The 19,192-nt window shown below is 43.2% G+C and overlaps 1 protein-coding gene across 6 annotated transcripts in view; it reads right to left on the bottom strand.

Annotated features, from left to right (window-relative positions):
• LOC119442101 (transcriptional coactivator YAP1) overlaps positions 1-19,192 on the bottom strand; it is a 189,800-nt gene that overhangs the window by 15,063 nt on the left and 155,545 nt on the right. The window contains exon 8 of one of the 6 annotated variants that reach the window (XM_037706837.2): positions 1,036-1,168. The exons of 1 other annotated variant lie outside the window; for it this stretch is intronic. In XM_037706837.2, coding sequence (XP_037562765.1) covers positions 1,118-1,168 — 51 coding nt within the window. In that variant the 3' untranslated portion in view covers positions 1,036-1,117. Of the gene's footprint in view, positions 1-1,035; positions 1,169-11,627; positions 15,520-19,192 lie in introns of those variants that run through there. 4 more of the 6 variants (XM_037706839.2, XM_049661897.1, XM_037706838.2 and 1 more) reach the window with 4 other exon arrangements.

Raw genomic sequence — 19,192 nt, forward strand, 5'->3', positions numbered from 1 at the left:
GTACCTAACAAGTTAACGAGACTACCATGAGAGCACCAAGATGTAGGCGGCTGTTTCATGACCTACATGACATGCATGTCATGACATTCACTTCATGACATATCATTTTTGTTTGTCATATACTCTTGTCATAGTATGCCGATTCTAGCACATACCAAGTTAACGAAACGACCATGAGAGCACAAAGCCGTAGGCGGCTAGATAGATAGATAGATAGATAGATAGATAGATAGATAGATAGATAGATAGATAGATAGATAGATAGATAGATAGATAGATAGATAGATACTGTCAAAGTAGCAAATGTTCGCCAAGAAATGCTTCGCATTTAATAACAGCCTAAATAATAAAATCAGCTCCCAACAGATGTAGCTCCCCCCTCCCCGAAGGGCTTGTGTGGATTTCACTTGTGCTCCTAAGTAGGTGTCGACCATCCCTTTTGTAAATTTGATCAATTTTGCGAATTTCCGTAAAGCTCATTTAATTCGTCAACAAAGTTACACGTTCCATACAAACAAAATACCTACTCATATGTAAATTATTTAAAAAGAAAGATTCGTTGCCTGTACTTCAGAATTAAGGAAAACGAAAGTTACAAATAGGAGATCAAAATAATATCATAACCACATTTGTACCCAAATGTAGTGCACACGTCGCGAAATCCAAAGCAAGAAAAAAAGCAAAAAAGTAACAAAGCTTACGGAATATGCTTTCGTTCAAGACGGCACAACTAAGCACAAAAAAAGCCCGAAGCACCGCGCGTACAGCTGAACATTTCAGCGCTGACAGTTCCTGTTCCGGGGGACGCCTAACTCTATGTAATGTAAATGAAAAACAACTGCAACCCCGGCGCCGGCCTGTCTCAAGAATGGCATTTGAGACAACAGATGCTACATTATACATTGCGCTGAGCTTGCACCACGTGGATAACATTGTATACAAAGGCAGGCAACTGCCTTCGAGACATACACGTAATGTCCACTCAAAAGAGGAGCAAGGGGTCGTTTCGAAAGTATACAAAAGCACATACACACGCCGAAATGAATGTTTGACTTTAATAGGCTGCAGCAAGTTATTCTTTTTCTTTTTTTCCTTCCTGGACGGAAGGTAAGCTTCTTCAACGTCTGAACGTCTGCATCAGACTGTGTATGTACCACGGGCGGATACCCTATTGAAAAGAAGAAAAGAAAACGTATGTTAAATGCGTATGGTGTGCATAATTATCTATGGTAATACGGGTTCCTATATGAAAACTCGTTTGCTCCCATATAAATATAAACCGATATGACCATATAAGATAATGGTACAGGGCGGGGCGTGTAGTCTTTCAATAGGGAGGGTAGCCTCAAATAGGGGAAAGTGGGGCCCAAGGACCCCTTTGGATCTATAAAGCGTCTGTAATGAAATAATGGCAAATTACATACTACAGCACCACACAGCAACTATACGGGGCGATCATATTTAAGTTTTACGGAATTTTTTAAAAATCGCCTGTGACAGATAGCATAATTCTTGTCCTTGAGCTTGGATTATTCGAAGAAGCGGACATTACTAGCACGAGAAATCAAAACACATATTCAACTAAATAACAAAATTAACTGATTACCTTCTTAATTACTTTAAGGCACATATTGCAATTTACTAATCGTAGCTTGTGAGTTTGCAAGACGTATCCACTTGAAATAAATATCCAGGATGACACCAGTTTCGAGATATTATTTCCCAAAGTGTTGGACGAAATACATGGGCGTTCCAGTTGCTTTTGTGCTTCAAAGCATAGAAGAGCGTTTTGTTAAAAAAAGTAAGTGGAGCAACAATGAATTTTTAGGCGAGTTTGATGGCGCATACATCCAAACTGGTGTCATTCTGGAAATTCATTCCAGGTGAATACGCCTTGCAAGATCGCCGGGTACAATTCGTAAATTGTATCATAATGTAATTATTTAAGAATTTAATTGTATTTCTTAACTAGCTGAATATGTATTTCGATTTCTCGTGCAAGTAATGTCCGCCTCTTTGAATAATCCAGCTCAAGGACTAGTATTATGCTATCTGCAACAGACGAGTTTTTTTAAAAATTGCGGAAAACTTACAAATGATCATCACGTATATATACATGCAAATCGGATAAGCGCATCGGCGAATGTACTGAAGCACCATCCACGGTACATTATACTGGCATGTGCGTTGGGTTGAAGCGATAATTTATTTTCTGTCGGCTGAGAAAATAAAATATCTTCTGTACACGCATTTCGAGCGTGTCTGCTCACCGTGAAGCCATTTTTTAAAAAGAAAACGAAAGAAAGAAAGACAGAAAGAAAAAGAGGTATTTTGGGTTCACCACCTGTTGATGTTAGCTCTCGAATGTAGCACCACTATCACGCTTTCTATATTTTGAGAACGGGAAAGCCAGGAAACCTGTCATCCGTACAAGGACGCGTCGTACAGACACGTGGACTGGTAATTACAGACAAAAGAACTAACACCCGTACGACATAAAGGTCCCGTTTCCTTTCTTGCCCGTGTTTGTGTTCCGCGATCGTTACTGTAAAAAGTGGTCTCGTGCCGCCATCTACCGCTGCTATTCGTGCTATTGTTTACCGCCTACCGGCAGATGGCAACACCAATCTACTACATGTTGCTCTATAATTATAGCTACTCGGAAAGAGTATGAAAGGGCCACGGCGTTGCAAAGTGCAGCTTACTGTCCGTGATTTTATGAAATCTTTTTTTACTTTTGCTCGTATTCTCCAATAAAATTAAGCCAAATAAAGTAGCACTTGGCCCACTGGTCAGCATAAGCTCTTGTCATGGTTGTGTCATGCTGTGCATGCATGCCATATGAATTTACGTCATTCTTGTCACGCATGTCATGACATTCATGGGAATCATGTCATTAATGACATGCATGTCAGTTCCATTTTCTAACAAATTATATATCAAGATAGCCATGACATGAATGACATGCATGTCTTGACGTGATTGTCATGAATGGCATGAGATGATGGCATCGTGGTCATTTCTTTAACTGGATATGTATCAAGATGTGTAGCGAGACATGACAAGAATAACATGTTCACGCATGGCATATCATTCATGTCATGGCAAGGCTGTCATTCATGTCAGTTCCATTTCCTAACTAGTTAAACCTGCTTATAACGAACCTCCATATAACGAATTCCTGGATATAACGAAGTTTTTCTATTCCCTGCCGTTACTCCATAGAAGCACATGTATTTGAGACCTCTACGTAACGAACTGGCAGCGGGAGACCCCCTCAAAATAATGAATTTTCCCCGCCGACAGAGATTTCACCCCAAATTTTTTTCATTTTTGCGCGAGCTGCAACCGGAAGCACCTTCTCCGCCGCGACGGAATGAGAAGCGGCGGCGTCGCGCTTGGCGCGCTCGGATTCACGGCGACTGCGAGGCGAGAGCGAGCGCACGTGTGCGTGCGTGCGCGAGGCGGGCCTGCATCCCTCGACCCGGCGATCTTGCCGCCGCGGGCGTGACCTTTCCCCCTCCCTTCATTCAAACCTGATCCCGCCGCTTGCTGCAGCTGGCCTAGCCCGCCAAGCCGGCACTCTCCTTTTCCAGTTGATGTTGCCGAAAATATAAAGGCGCCCACGCCGTTTTGCGACGGTCGCAGACAGCCGTTCAAAGCGGCGCGTGGGCTTGGGATCGTTCTGCGCATGCTCTGAAGATAACAGCCGACGGCGCGTGCGTCGGAGTATAGAGGAAATGGCGTTTCGGCTGGCGCAGCGCAACCAGCGTAGCGCGACTGGCCACAAACGACGCTGGCCCGCGCGCTGATACGTCGGACTATAAACGGGCCTTAAGGCTCCGTTATACTCCGACGTTCTCGGCGCGCGGGCGGGCGGCGGTTGTGGTCGGATACGTCACGTCGGCGACACCGCGCCAGGCGCAAGTCCGGCTCTCTACAGTGCAACCACTTCCGACGCGGCGCAGCGGCCGCAGCTGGAGAAGCGCATGCGCAGTTAATGCGCAGAACGTCGCGCCATCTGTCGTGAACCCGCGAAACAATTCCATTCGCCACACGGACCTGTGCCTGTGGAGTGTCTCCCTCGTTTCGTGCGGATACAGTGCCTAGAATATATATTCTAGGCACTGTAGTGCGGATTTCGTGCGCGTTTTCGTGTGAAGTGGCCATTTTGTACTGGCGGTGAGTAGCTACAGCGACTAGAGGGGGCGCTCGGTGCTGACGTGTTCGGCGCGGTCGGCGCGAAATGCAGGCGGTTCTATTCGGAGCCGGACGACGTCCAAGCGCGTCAGGAGCCGCCGGTCACGTCGGCGGTCGGGAGCCGTCGGACTGTAGAGGGTGGCGCTTCAGCCGACGTAACGTCGCCGTGCCGCGCGCGCGCGCACGCTACGTCGGAGTATATCTGCCCCTTAATTACACGACGCTACGACGCCATCGGTAAGAATCGAATAAATACGGTAAGCGTTTCTTTTTCGAATTTTCGTGCCGAACCTGCATATAACGAAATCCTCTTCATAACGAAGTTTTTCGGGAATTTGTCAATTTAGTTATATCTAGGTTTAACTGTAGTTATATATCAGGATATCCATGACATAAATGTCATAATGTGATTGTCATGAATTACATAAATGACATGAGGTGATGGCATCATTGTCATTTCTTTAACTGGATATGCATCAGGATGTGTGGCAAGACATGACGAGAATGACATGCTCATGTGTCTTGTAATTAGTGTCATGTCATGCAATTCATAACATGCATGTCACATCACTCATGTCATTCGTCGTCATTCATGTAATGATGCACATGACATGTCATGAAATCCATGTCACTCGTGTCATGATGCGCATACCATTCATGTCAGGTCATATCCTGATATACGGGGTGACAATTTTGAAGTTTACTGGAAGTTTTAAAAACGCCTGCAGCAGATAGCATAATTCCAGTACTTGAGCTGGATTATTCAGAGAGGTGGACATTAATTGCATGAGAAATTAAAACACATGTTCAGCTAATTAAAAATTAACTTCTTAATTAGATATACGTCCTCAATGTGTCCATAAAAATGTACTGTTGCCCACTTACTTTTTTCACAACACCCTCTTTTATGCATTGGAGCACAAAGGTAACTGGAATGCCCATGTATTTCGTCCCATACTTTAGCACTCGAAACTGGAGTCCTCCTGGAAATTAATTTCAAGTAGATACGTCCTTCAATCTCACCGGCTACAATTCATAAATTGCACTATGTGCCGTAAGGTAATTCATTAAGAAGTTAAATAGTGAATTTCGGTTAAATAGCTGAATATGTTTCAATTTCTCGTACCAGTAATTTCCGCCTCTTCGAGACATCCAGCTCAAGGACAAGAAATATGCTATCTGCGACAGGCGATCTTTAAACATTCCGGAAAACTTAAAAATAATCACCCCGTACATTGAGTTGAAGAAATGACTAATGACGGCATCATGTCATTCATACCACTTATGTCATTACATACATGCCATGACAAATATGTCATGCCATTGATGTCATGACATGTCATTCATGTTACGTGTGCATGCATATGTCATGCCACCCCATACCTATTCTGATATATATCCGGTTGAAGAAACGACCACGATGGCATCACGACGTAGGAGGCTAGATAGAAAGATAGATACAATCAAAACAACTGAAGTTTGCAAAGAATGCTTCGCACTAAAAGTGCGCAACACATAATTGCCCGCCTGCAATGTGGGATGATATACAATGGTTTGTTCGAAAGGTCTTACAGTATCAGGAAGAGTTACACTTTGCAGGATGAGCCATAAATATTGTCATGAGGTTTATGCTTAATATTTTGGTTGATAATCAAAAAATATCAGAAAATTTTGTGTGCAGCATTTACCTAATATATTAGGAATGCAACACAACACATTTTGTTCAATATGTCCACCCTTGGCCTTGATCATTCACTGCCTTTAAACGTTCTCGGTATGCTTCAATCATGGCCCGAAGGATATCTTGGCGAGGTTTTCTTCATACTCGCTCCAGCGATGCTTTCAGGGCCCCCACGCTGGTGTGCTGATGACCGCTGATGGCGCCACTCTGCTTTCTCAACAGGGCGGCACCGCAGCTCGCAAAGGCTGCTTGCCGAAGCGGGACTGGGACCAAGACAGCAAATGATGCTCTAGAATAACTCTAGGTATGTGTGCGAGTGTCAATCTTTGCGTCTTTTGGCACAAAAACAAGATCGAGTGCGGCCCGTAGTGGTTACCCCAGCTCAAACCATGAAAGATACTGGATGGGAGTTTCAGGAAACTGTCATACTGGCTGCATCATCAAGCTCCGACATTGGAGCAAGTTCCGAGTGTTGTGACGGGCCTCCGCCGTGAAAATTTTCTCATCGGTGAAGTGTGAAAACAGTTGCCAAGTGCTCCCCTTCGTGGCCCACGCCAACAGCAGACGGCATATTTTCCCCACATCTTTCCTTTTTCTGTGCCACCGTCAGTCCGTCTTCTCTGGAACATTTAAGGGAACATCTCGAGGTCCCTTTGCGCGGCTCTTCTCATTGTTGTTGCCAACACATTCAGCCGCAAGGCTCCAGCCTTTCAATATTCATCTGTGGCTGGCGTTGCAATGCAAACCTCGAACCACGTACATTCACCAAACCTTGGCTTTACGGCTCGTTTGCACAGAGCAACATAGGTCACACGCGCCCACTGACCTCTCTTCAGCGTTAGTTTTTTTCACCAACTGACTGCATTCTCAAGATTTCTGCTAAATTTTATTTGTAAAACTTGCATGAGTTGGCTAACTAAATACTGCGATTTGCTGTGCTATTATAACGCCTGCCTCAATAGCACACCTGAGGGAACGGAACTGATACCGGTCTCGAATGATTTTTGTTTTATCTGCTCGAAATAAAATAAAAGTTGTATGTTACCATGTAGGATTGCCATTGGACTGGCTTTCCACCGACACAGATGGTTTCCCCCCCCTCCTTGCGTTGAAGTGGTGCCACGGCAGGAATACATATACTCAACGTGGCGCAGGGTCCAAATTAAAAAATTCCTGTCGCATAAAAACAAGAATTGAAATGATAAAGAAATAAAATGCCCACAAATGCACGTCTTATCGTTACGTGGATGACCTCCATGTGGAAATCGGTGTTGAAAGCGGACCAAAAGCAACGTTTTGGTATAATTGTCATATTTTTCTATGCAAAATGCAGCTCCAAGATAGTCCAGTAAAATAATTGCAATAAACAAAAATTAGCAACTTTGGCAGTAAAAAATAGTCCGCTTGGCAGAACGTCTAGATTTGCAAGTAAATTTTCGCCAGAATGTGGAATTCTTATTTAAGGAACATTCGCAATAAAGTTGAAGTGCGTGTCATCGTCAGTGCTATCTGCTGTGGCCTCCGAGGTCACACCAGTGCATCTTTGCCAACGGTGCGCTGTTGCAATCTCGGAGGCCACGGATTAGCCTGTTACCTTCCTACCTGTCCTATCCCAGCTCTCTGTCTCTCTTAGTCAGCTGTGTCATGTGGTATGAGCCAAAGCATTGCTTGTATGCACAGATAGGTGGCCCTAAGCAGCTTGGCTCAAGTTATTATTCAGGAACAGAACTGGAAACATAACGATCCCACAAGCCACGCTAGAGACACTGCGCAATTAAGTGCATGTATATCTGCTAATGCATCATAAGGACTGGGCAAGAGATGCAATGAAATAGGCAATGCTGAGGAGCACCACAAAGAGGGAATTAATGCAAATGTCACTTTGAAGGACATGCATACTCCTGGACACAAGTTCAGAAATGAAGGCTTAAGTGTCTTTGCAGCAGACTTGTATGTAATGAGTTACATGTAATCACTTGAAATCAATTAACCTTCTTGGTAATTTTGTAATCTAACAATTACTTTGTTTACTCGGTAACACCTCACTGTAATTCAATTACTTTTTTCAGTAACTAATTACCAGTAAAAAGTTACATTTTTGATGAAACAAGCTATAACAGGCAATGCAGTTTTGAGCACTTAATACTTGGCAGGAACTGGAGTAGAATGCCCACGGTCTGCAATTGACATTGTCCAAAGGAATGAGAACATGTACAGCCGCCCAAATATTTAACTAGCGTGCGCGAGCGGCGACTTTCTCTGCGCCAGCACCTTAAATTAGGAACAAACTAGCAAATGACTATGTTATATCTTCACGAGCTTTGTGAGCATTAGTTAACCTTGAACGTTTTGCTAGTTCATTCCATCGTAACACACTGGACAGCAGAAAAGAATGCATTTACATAAGCTAGCTAAAGATTTGGCCAGCTACACAGTGGGTTAGGTCCTTCCCACAATCAGCGCCCTGCAGCTATATCAAGATCATCTGAACATGGGGGGCTTGCATATATGTACACATCTATTGGAAGTGCGACTTTCAAGCTTTTCTCATAATTACTCTCTCGCTCTCCTGGAAGTGCTTTCAGGCAGCCGTCATGGGCATTAAAAGCTGCTGCTGAATTCTTCTTCACTTAGTGCAGCCTATGACTTTAATAAAATTTGGTTGGAGTGCATACAGCAGGCATTACTAAATCCTGACAGGGAGCTTACCACTGTCATTGAAAACGAAAGTGTACAATCATTGCATTCTACCATGGTGCTAACATATGGGGCAGAAACTTGGAGGTTAACAAAGAAGCTCGAGAACAAGTTAAGGACAGCACAAAGAGCGATGGAACGAAAAATGTTAGGCCTAACATTAAGAGACAGGAAGAGAACGGTGTGGATCAAAAAGAAAACGGAGATAGCCAATATTCTAATTGACATTAAGAGGAAAAATGGAGCTGGGTAGGCCATGCAATACGTAGGATGGATAACCGGTGGACCATTACAGTTGCAGAATGGATACCAAGGGCAGTGTAGTCGAGGACAGCAGAAAACTAGGTGGGGTGATGAAGTTAGGAAATTTGCAGGCGCAATTGTAAACAGGTAGCGCAAGACAGGGGTAATTGGAGATCGCAGGGAGGGGCCTTCGTCCTGCAGTGGACGTAAACATAGGCTGATGATGATGATGATTTCTCTGATATAGACAAGTATTTGGCCGTTAAATGCATATGCTTCTGTCTGATACGTGACTCGCATACACCAGTTGTTGCAATTGTAACACATGAACAGCATTTTTAGGGCCAAGTAATATGCACCTTTATTTTAAATTACATTATAAATTTGGCAAACTTTTCAAGGAATGTGTTTGCTGGTGTCCGTTACAATTAGTCATTTAAATCTAAATAGCTAATTAAATCTAAAAGGGCGCCACGAGGAGCTCTATCAGATCTTGGCCCACAAATTGAAACGGTGCTTCTATGGCTCGATAGCAATGGCCACTTTAGACGTTCATGCCAGGGAATCGCCTACGGATAATTTTTCAGTTTTTCACTGGCCCTATCGGGAGAGCCTTCACACCTAGCCCCAGCAACAGTGAAGTGCTGTGCTTCATATATGGAGGACCCAGACGAGAGCGTTATGGCACTGAGTGATCCAAATCTTGAGCGCAATGTGTCCATATATTACAACACTGCCCTTACTACCTCCAGCGCACACGTCAAGCAAGTTTTAAGTGTCCTTGCTGCTGTCTTCACAGGAAAACAAGATAAAAAAATTTTTTGAAAGTAATTGTTAGTGAATATAAACATGCAAGAGCTGCAGAGGACTCACTGAAAGAGTCAGGCTGACAGTAGCGCACCCAGGATCTCTGCCAGGGGGGGGTTGACAGTTTGCCAATACCATCTAAACAGCAATAATTTCGATTTCTTCACGGGAAATTGTCAAAAAAATGAGCTTTTTGCGAGTGTGCAGACGATTGCGCGTCTTTCATCTTAGTTGCAGTACTCAAATGCGTAAGGAAAGAAAAGGGGTTAAACAAAAGGAGGGGTTAAGTCGGCCTCAGGGGGGGGGGGGGGTTACAACCCCCGAATCCCCCCCCGTCGGTGCGCCACTCCTGGATTCAGTTTATTTACTGCATTTGTACAACGTTAAAGTAGGGAGCAAAGTAAACAATTTCTTTTTAGTAATTCCTCAATTACTTTCTTGGGCAGTAATTGGTTACAGTAATCAATTACAATTTTGAATAAAGTTATCGTAATTGTAATCAGTTACTTTCTTTCTGTAATGTATACAAGTCTGCATTGTAGTATGTCATTATAAATGCAAGGCACTGCTGCTGACAAAAGTTCTGCACTTCACTGAAAGTTATGCTAACACATTATAGGAATAGTCTTCAATGATACCAATGTCTCACAAAAGAATTTTTTTCGTCCTGCACTTTTGTTTGGTTTACCATCGAAGGCTCATGCATACTTTTTCCTCACCTCGCATAAGAATGCAAGTTGCCAAAAAGCAACGGTCCTTTAATAATTTAGTGTGCGATGAAGAAGAGTAGCCTGCGCCTCAGCAGCATCGCCACCGGTATGAGCTCGTGTTAAAAACCAATCTCTGAGACAGCCAAGGTAGCAGCAGAGGCACATTCAAAGCTCTCCCATGGAAGAGCAGCATGATGTTGAACAACCTACAACTTGGGACGGTTCTGGCTGAGGCTACCCTGCCCTGTGAATGGATTCTGTAGCCACGCCCGAGAAGCACTACCCTCTGCCCTCTATATGTAGTGCTCAGTTCCATTCCCTCACAAGCCTCCCGAAAAGCCAACACCCACACCACACAGAGAAGAAATTTCCTAATACTCAACCCACACCTTCCCAGACGGCAAGGTACACTCATTTGCCAAGGACAAACACCCTACATATACCAGCCAGACAACACCCTTTGTGGGGACAGGTAACAGAGCCCCCTCACCGCAGTGTGGGGTCTGTGGAAGTCACCAAAATACCCCGCACATACTACTATGGTACTGCAGGCCCACATCCCCAACACTTCCCAATGGCTCTACCCTCGCTCTACACTCCACCATCAAGTGGCTGACTGCAGCCATCACACATGACGACCAAGCGATCCTGGCAGCCTACATTGGTTCTGCATTTGTGCAGGTGGCCAGCGGGCTCCTGGACTGAGTTGCCCCAATAGTACATAGTTTACAGCCACCCCTTAAAAAAAAAAAAAAGGGTACTACACGACCCTATAACTGTAGACATACTTCACCACAAGAACTGTGAATGTATTAAAGAAGCAAAAAGCCAGGTTTACACTTAGGAATGTGCCAGAAGACAAGCGGAAACTGCAATAGTTATATCCCCAGTTTCGGTTTCATAATTGTTCTGACCTCTGGTGCAGCGCTGCGCCTAACGTTGTAAGTGTACCTCGCTGTGAACCTCTTCCCCTCTTGAAATAAGCATGTCTTCGTTTGGTCCCCGACAGAAGAAGTCACACTTTTCTTCTCTGGCGCTTTGCACTCCGGCCGTTAGGCCTCTCTCGCCGTAGGTCCCGTGTCCGGCCGCCTCGTCAAGGCAACTACTATAGCCATCTTTTCATAACAAGCAGTCTCTAATAAAACTGAAACCAGCTCTGGTCTCTCATTAACCTTGAGCATCATAAAGAGCAACAAGAAAGTCCACAAGGAACACAAATATTGCATATCTGTATAAGGTTCTTATATAGGCCGACTTGTTCATGAGCATGCAAGAAAAGTAAACAAAGATTGTTTGAACATTAATTATTTATTTACATGGTTCACAGCCAACATAAGGAAAAAAATACAATGACAAATATTGGAGCAATTAAGTAAGCCTTTTTATATACATCATTCACTTAAAAAGATACACATTAAAATTTTGACTGCGAGCACATTTCTGATCACCTTTTCTTTTTCCTTTCCCAAAAACCAGTGAGATTTAAAATACACATCATATACATAAAAAAAGGGAGGGATGGGCATATCACAAGTCTCCTGCAATGCGGTTAACAACAAGCTGTCGTACAGTGAAACTTCAAGCCAGCATTGACAAAACACTTTGCAATTCATGTCTGCTTCCAGATTCAGAGGTAGCTGCTCTGTACTGTGGCTTCACAATGCTGCCAAGTTCAGAAGATCAATTGCACTTGTCGGATAAGGCACACCTCGAGTGACATCTAAAAACAATTAACAATTCCATTCCTCTACCAGCCACAATAAAGTCAGTAAAAAGCGGTAGCAAAAAAAAAAAAAAAAAAAAAAAAAACAGCTGCACAAACTTGAGACTGCACCAAACATTCTTGTCGGCATGATGTTTGCCAGCAAAAGGCCTTGAAAGCTGCACTGCATGCCTTGCGACAAGAATGGGCAGTCTAAGATAAAAGGGAACAAGGAAAAAAAGGCAACAACAAAAGCTACGCCACTGTGCTATGCGAGGAAGGAAATGCCACTCCAACTTTTTGCTGCAGTCAAAATGCAGACTTTTGCATAATACTGGTTCTCTGGTGACCCACAACATTTTTCTAGCTTTAGTATTACTTTTTTCTTTTTTTTCCCCTTAGGTTGCTCCTTAGAACATAGCAGCAGTCCCTTTTTTTTGTACTTCTTCAGTCACAACCATAAATGAGATGACGTGTCAATCCAAAATGTGACAAGTCTCAATGAATCACCAAAACCACAAAAGCGCTAATACTGATGGAGGACCCCTTCATTCCTCGTCATTTCACAGAAGTTGACCATTCGCTGACAAAAAAAATCAACACATTGCTTTAGTCTGTTTGCTCGCCAAAAAGCAAATCATGCAAGGCATGATTGTTGGAGCAAAAACAGCACCTTGTATGCAGCACTAATATCCTTTTAGGCATTTAAGTTGCACTGTAAACAACACGAACAAAAAAAGGCAAACTTCATAGTTGCAGCTTTGCATCGTCATCTCACCTATTGCTTTGCATTCGGGATCACCCTAACACGTCACAGAATAAGTAAAATGTGAACAAGAGAAGCCAAGCATGCTAATTTCAGCACTTAATGAGTTGTAGGGGTTTATGCATAGCTAGAAGGCACGTAGGAAGTAAAAATATACTTGAACAATGCTCGTGCAGCTTGAACAGGACACGGACATTTGTGCCTGATATTGCCTATTTTATCTTCTCTGCCCCTTTTTTAATCTTTCTTTCTGCTTTGTGGCTTCCAACACAGAAGTACCACAAGCAATTAAGGCACTTAGGTCGTCTTCGTTTCTCGTACTTAGCAAAGGTCCATCGTGGCTGTGTAAATGCAGCTACAACATCTGTACAAGGGTGAAAAAAGGGACGAAAGAGATGTGTACAAGAAGAAAACAACGAAACAATGCGTCCCATGACGATGCGTCACATTGCACGTGCTTTACACACGTTTGGCACTCAAAAGCATCCTTTACATGACATTCACAAAAAAAGGAGAGAAAAAAAATGGCTTTCAGGTCTTTAGGAGTTTGTGATGTCTCCTCATTTTTTTTCTTGTCGCTTACAACCCTCGTCTCAGTTTCCATTTCAGTAAGCGAAGTATAAAAGAAACGATAGAGCTGGTAACGTATGCAAGGCTCCAAGATTTCAGCCATGAGGCGTTTGGCGCTCTTGCACGTGTTGCGCATGGTGGATGAACTCAATGTAACAAAAGAAAACACGATTCTCATACACACATGAAAAATAACATTTTCTCCCAGCACACAAAAGCACATTCGCTGGACCGGTAACAAGACTGTTGGCAGAACCATGGTTAGCAGTTTTTCCACCAGCTTCAAGGGTTACAATTGGCAAAATGAAAATAAGCTGAATTCAAAGCGAGTAAAGCACAACTTTTCTGGTATAATAAGCGTTTATAAGTGCTACTAAAACATGTACCAAACAAACCATATCCTCAGCTAAAGACTTTGATAAAAAGTATAGAAAAAGGAAGCTGCTAATAAGGTATGACTTAATACATATGTCACACCTCCGCTTAAAGAACAAGAAAAAGAAAAAAAGGCTAATATGCGTACTAAGTTGAATAAACAAAAGTTTAAAAAAAATTATGATGGGCACTATGCCGGTTAACCTCAAACAAGGTCTGTGCTAGACATCAAAAGCAGACTGAAAAGCTGCCGCCGTTATGTGAGCTTTGAAGTCAGCGCAATGCACCAAGAAGCTGCTGTGTTAACCATAGGTTCTGGCAACAAGCCTTGCCCCTCCTCAGTCACAGACAGCTTCACGAAGGGAGAGGAGCTCTATTTATGGATGGAATGGACGCTGACAACCTCAGTCATGCAGCTAACTCAAATATACAGGTTCCTCTTTCAAAAAGAGAACAAAGAAAGGAGAAGGGAGAAAACAAGGATAAACAACATAGGAACAAATAGGTGCAAATATGTGCGCCCCATGGGACAAGACACAGCCAGTGGGTGCTGCACAAGGCTTTGTTATTGCTCGACATGAATGGTACTTCCTGATACAGCAACAGACACTTTGTTAAACTCCTCAAAAGATGATGCAGGTCACTCGTGGCTCCTAGCGACCCTGCCCCCATCATATAAGGTATGTGCAAGAATAACAGTGGCACACAATAAGTGGACTGCAAGCCCTGCACTCAGCTGTTGAAACTGTGTCAAGGCTGCAATAGGCACATTCCATGGAGACAAACATTTTGAGCAAGCCTTGCCTCTATCTTGAGAAGGGGCATCCGAGCACAGTACTTTTGCTACCTTTTGCCAATTGCCGAACACCCTCCCAAAACCTCCCCTTGCACCAAGTCACAACACTAGGGGGCAAAGCGTAAAATACGGCATTAAAATTAAAGGCTTTAAAAATTGCCATGCAAGAGCAGACATGGTTCTCATGCATGAGAACATTTACTAGTAATGGTAATATATGGCAGCCTTACTGCCACAGAAAGCTAATTTTCACACATTATAGTGTCGCCACAACGGCAAAAGCTGTGTACAGTAGACATTACTTCGATAAGGCACACAAGCATGCATGTCTGCAAAGACAATACACACACCGTGTTGATAAGGCACACAGGTCTAAAGTAAGTTCAGCTCACGTGACACAATACACTCGATGATAATAGTGACTGTGCACTTTCTCCAGACTAAGTTATCATCAAGAATGAACGGTACTTGTCCCCCTCAATATGCTTAAAGGTATCTGTAAATTGAACCTCAGACGAACTGCTCATCAATAACGGGTGCATCTAAATTTCATTAATGTAAGGCACTTCAGTAGACAGCAGTGGCTCACATGGAATCCTGCACATAAGAGGAACAGGGAGTGACCAGTTGCTGTCCAACCCAGGGCGTTAAAACGCGAGAACTGCACAGCCTACAAGTGTTCCCCGATAGGAACACAAGGCACGGGAAGGCATGGAGAGGGTGTTCATGCTTCTTGGCCTACTTGACTTGGGCTTGTCCCAATGGAATCCCAGTTCAATGGCAGTGCACCAGTCTGCTTTTTCTCAGAAGGGAGACAGTCCGAGGAAGAAGTTGGTGGAAAGCTGGCAGAGAAAGAAGGGAGGCAAAGGAGAGTGGTTGTCAAGCACTGTCCTAAAGCCACGTGAGCACGCTGTCCTTGCTGGACGTTAACAATGCCTCCATGTCTGACAGAAGGTCTCCCTGCAGCTCCTCCTAGGGAAGCAAAGAAGAGAACACACAGTGCACAGTGAGCACAGACTACTGGGTTTTGTGGCACGGGGTGCAAAACAGCACAGTGTGGCTGTAGCCAATTTAAAATGCTCTTAATGACTCAAACAACACATGTCACGTGAACTATAGTCAGTGACAGGTCAAGAATGCAGTGACAAACGCACCTCAGCGTGAGTCTGAATACATGTGCCAGCCAATCCTTGTCGCTCATTTGTCCCCTTGTAGCGTGTGCATGTGTGCGTTTGTGTTCACTTCTCACATGCCAGCGAATTACTGTGCCTACTGTGTTTCGTGCACTTTGTCTCTGTGGGCGCAGTGAGCTTTTGGGCGAGGACTAAGCCATTTTCCATGCGCGGAGCCCTTCACAGTGTGCCACCAACATTTGTGTGTGCATTTCTGAGGCCTACTACTCGGTGCAAAGGTTTACGCTGTTTCAGCAGCATGTACAGGCAAATATCTTATGGCCTGCTTGACTCACCACTGCAACAATTCTTTGTGCTTTGTGCATGAATTTGTACAGTGAATGCCAGCAGTGCCAGCCATTCTTGATTATATGCGCCTGATTGCCTGCTTGTGGCCAACAAACATGATGGCATGTTTGTTTATGGTTGAGGTACAACAGCAGCTTCTCTTCCATGTCTGCGCGAGATGTAAGGAAACTTGCATTTCAAATGTGGAAGAATGGAAAGCGGGCGTGTATCACACATTTTGGAGAGGAGATTCTTCTCATTCTTGACTTGTCATTGACTGCAGACATTTGCGAAATGGGGCATGCTGCTCTGTCCTGCTTTCAAACATGTGCTAGATTTGCACATTACAGCTGCTACACTTCATACGATGTGAAGACCGAATGACATTACGCCATGGTATATATAGGCAAGCACTAATGGATAGCATGGATCCATTCCTTGGGCACTGCTGCCTTGTTTGCCAGTTTCAGAATGGCACGGTAAAGTTTTCTCTTTTTACCAGTGCCCAATTCTGATGCAAGTCACCTAGGTGAGAACCCTATCTGTGAAGTTGTCTTCTTTTCTTGGTAAAGCCCCACAAGGGAGGTAAGGAAGTTTGCTTTAGTTCGTTGCTCTTGATCCAAAGTGTTGCATTGCAACAAATATGTATTACAGTGCTCAGCTTTTATTTTAATAAATGTGCGCAAGTGAATTAGAATTCTGTCGGAGGCACCAGCTGCTTCTGTTCACTGATGTGTCAGAATGATAAAGAGAGCAGTAAAATGAGGCAAGCAAGATGACTTGATAAGGGTTGATGTCGATTGGTTAAAAAAGATTCACATATCAGAAATGCTGTAATTAAACAGACTTCATTTACCACTTCTTAAAATCTTCACCGATATTTACATGTCTTCATTGGTAACATCGTTATTTTGTCAGCACAAATATCCATGCCACATAGTTCAGCACATGCATCCAACCATAAGCAACTTGGAATAAAGCCTAGTTCTTCACACATTGCACTGATAAGCTACACATATGTCCAACACACAGTCACACTGCTTATCATGAACTGGCCATTTGCGACCAATTTAAACTGTACAGAACCACAAGTAACAGCCTCCATATACTAGCAACATAAACAAATGCATCCCTTATGCTTCATGTGTCTATTCGACTTTCTTTCATGTGGTATTTGACATTATTTGACTTCAAGTGTGAATCAACATTCCCTCTCGGTGCAATCTAACATTAAAAAAAAAAAAAAAAAAAAACGTATCTCAGTCACTCAACACAACACACAACAATTAGATGCAATTAATTACTTGCAGTCAATTACTGTTTTTGGTGGTTTTGTAATTGATCAATTACCTTTTTACATGGTAATGCTTATTGTAAATCACTTTTTTTCGTAACCAATTACAGGCAACCAATTATGTTATTGATAAGACAAGCTGTAACAGGCAACACAACTTTGAGCATTTGATTTTCACAGGAACTACAACAGAACGCTTGCGGTCGTGCCGCACAAAGGCGTCACAGATTGTTCTTGTTTGTGCATTACAACACTGCCCTTCCCTCCTGTGCGCACATCAAGCAAGTTTTAAGTGTCACTGCTGCTGTCTTCATAAAAAACGAGAGATGACCCACGAAAACATTGAAAAAAAAAAAATTGTAGCGAAGATAAACAATGTGTAAAGAGCTGCAGAAGACTTGCTGAAAGAGCTAGGTCAGCTCGTTCTATTTAGTGCATTTGTGGTGCGTTAATAAAAGTTGGAAGAAAAGTAACATAGAAGTAATCAATTACTTTATAGTAATTGCTCAATTACTTTCATTGGGAAGTAATTGGTAACTGTAATCAAATACATTTTTTTTATTAATTGTAATGGGTTACCCTTTCTTTCCTTGCTTTTTTTGTAACGTGTAAAGTCTAATCCTAGCAGAACTGAACTTAGGAATTGATATACTGAAATTTTAATAATAAGCTAGGACTATGTGCAGTGTGCTTAGATTTTTCACATATTATCAAAATAAGTACACCTGGTGGCAGCAGCAGTACTTGTTTCAAACATGCACAGCACTTGCATGTGACAGCTGCCACTATCCATGTACTGTTCGAATAATATGCTGCAATGGTACACAGGCAAGCTCTAACAGATAGCATAAAATAAAAGGTGAAATTTGATAGCCATACTAAAGCATACCATATTTATTCAAATATAAGGCAAGGTTTTTTTTTTTTTTTTCCCCAGAATTCTTAGCCTTGAAGTCACCTCCTGCCTTATACGAAAGGCTGATAGATTTCGTAACTGTTTCAATATGGCGGCAGCGGCATGTTCTCGGTGATCCTTACTTTAGATGGCATTGGAAATTGTAGCAACTAATACAAGTGTCACATGGTGCATTTTCAATAGCGAATGAGTCTCAAGAATATCGAATTTCTTGACTGCAATTGGCTCCTTTCTGCAGCTTGCACAAATGAGGCAATCACAATTGAGAAATTCAATCCTGATCGAGCTTGATCGTGATCAAAAGCACAGCGTGTGACACCTGTATAATAAACTCAGCGGGCGAGGCAGTGTTTGCCATCACACCAACCCAAAGCGAATGCCGTTGAACGTAGTCATCATCTATGAGCCAGTGAGAGAACAAAGTTGCCGCCTCAATAGGTCACGGAGAGCAGTTTTTGAACATGCCAGAAAGTGGCACCTACTAGGATGCGTTTACTTTAAACTTTTTCTTCCTGTGTTGGATTGGGAATGGATGAAAATTTCTAACTCTGTTGCAGTCTCCGACCAATTTTTCAGACATTGTCGCCACGTCGCAAATAACCCCCATTAGCCCCCGTATATGTACGCGATGACCACAAATTGTGATGCCCTATGGTGTCCCGTTTAATCTTTTTGAATACACCTGCACAATGGTGTGAAAACTCAGGCTCCGCTACAAGCAGAACGCAAGCAGATTGAACTAAGTTTTTGCTTTGCTACTGTGCCAGTGCATCTTCGAAATCACAAGTAGCTAAACGGCACTTCTGGATTAGTCCTTAGCCTAGTCAATCGAGTAGCAGCCGGCAAAGCCTACGGGGCAAACCCAGCCGGAGCTGGCGTGCTGCGTACTTGCGCGCGCGCATGCTGTGCGTGTGTCAAGCACAGCATGACTATAGTGACAGGGTCTCTAGCAAAATTGTTGTTTTATTTTTCAAG

The sequence above is a fragment of the Dermacentor silvarum genome, chromosome 2 (assembly GCF_013339745.2).
Source record: "Dermacentor silvarum isolate Dsil-2018 chromosome 2, BIME_Dsil_1.4, whole genome shotgun sequence".
NCBI lineage: Eukaryota > Metazoa > Arthropoda > Arachnida > Ixodida > Ixodidae > Dermacentor > Dermacentor silvarum.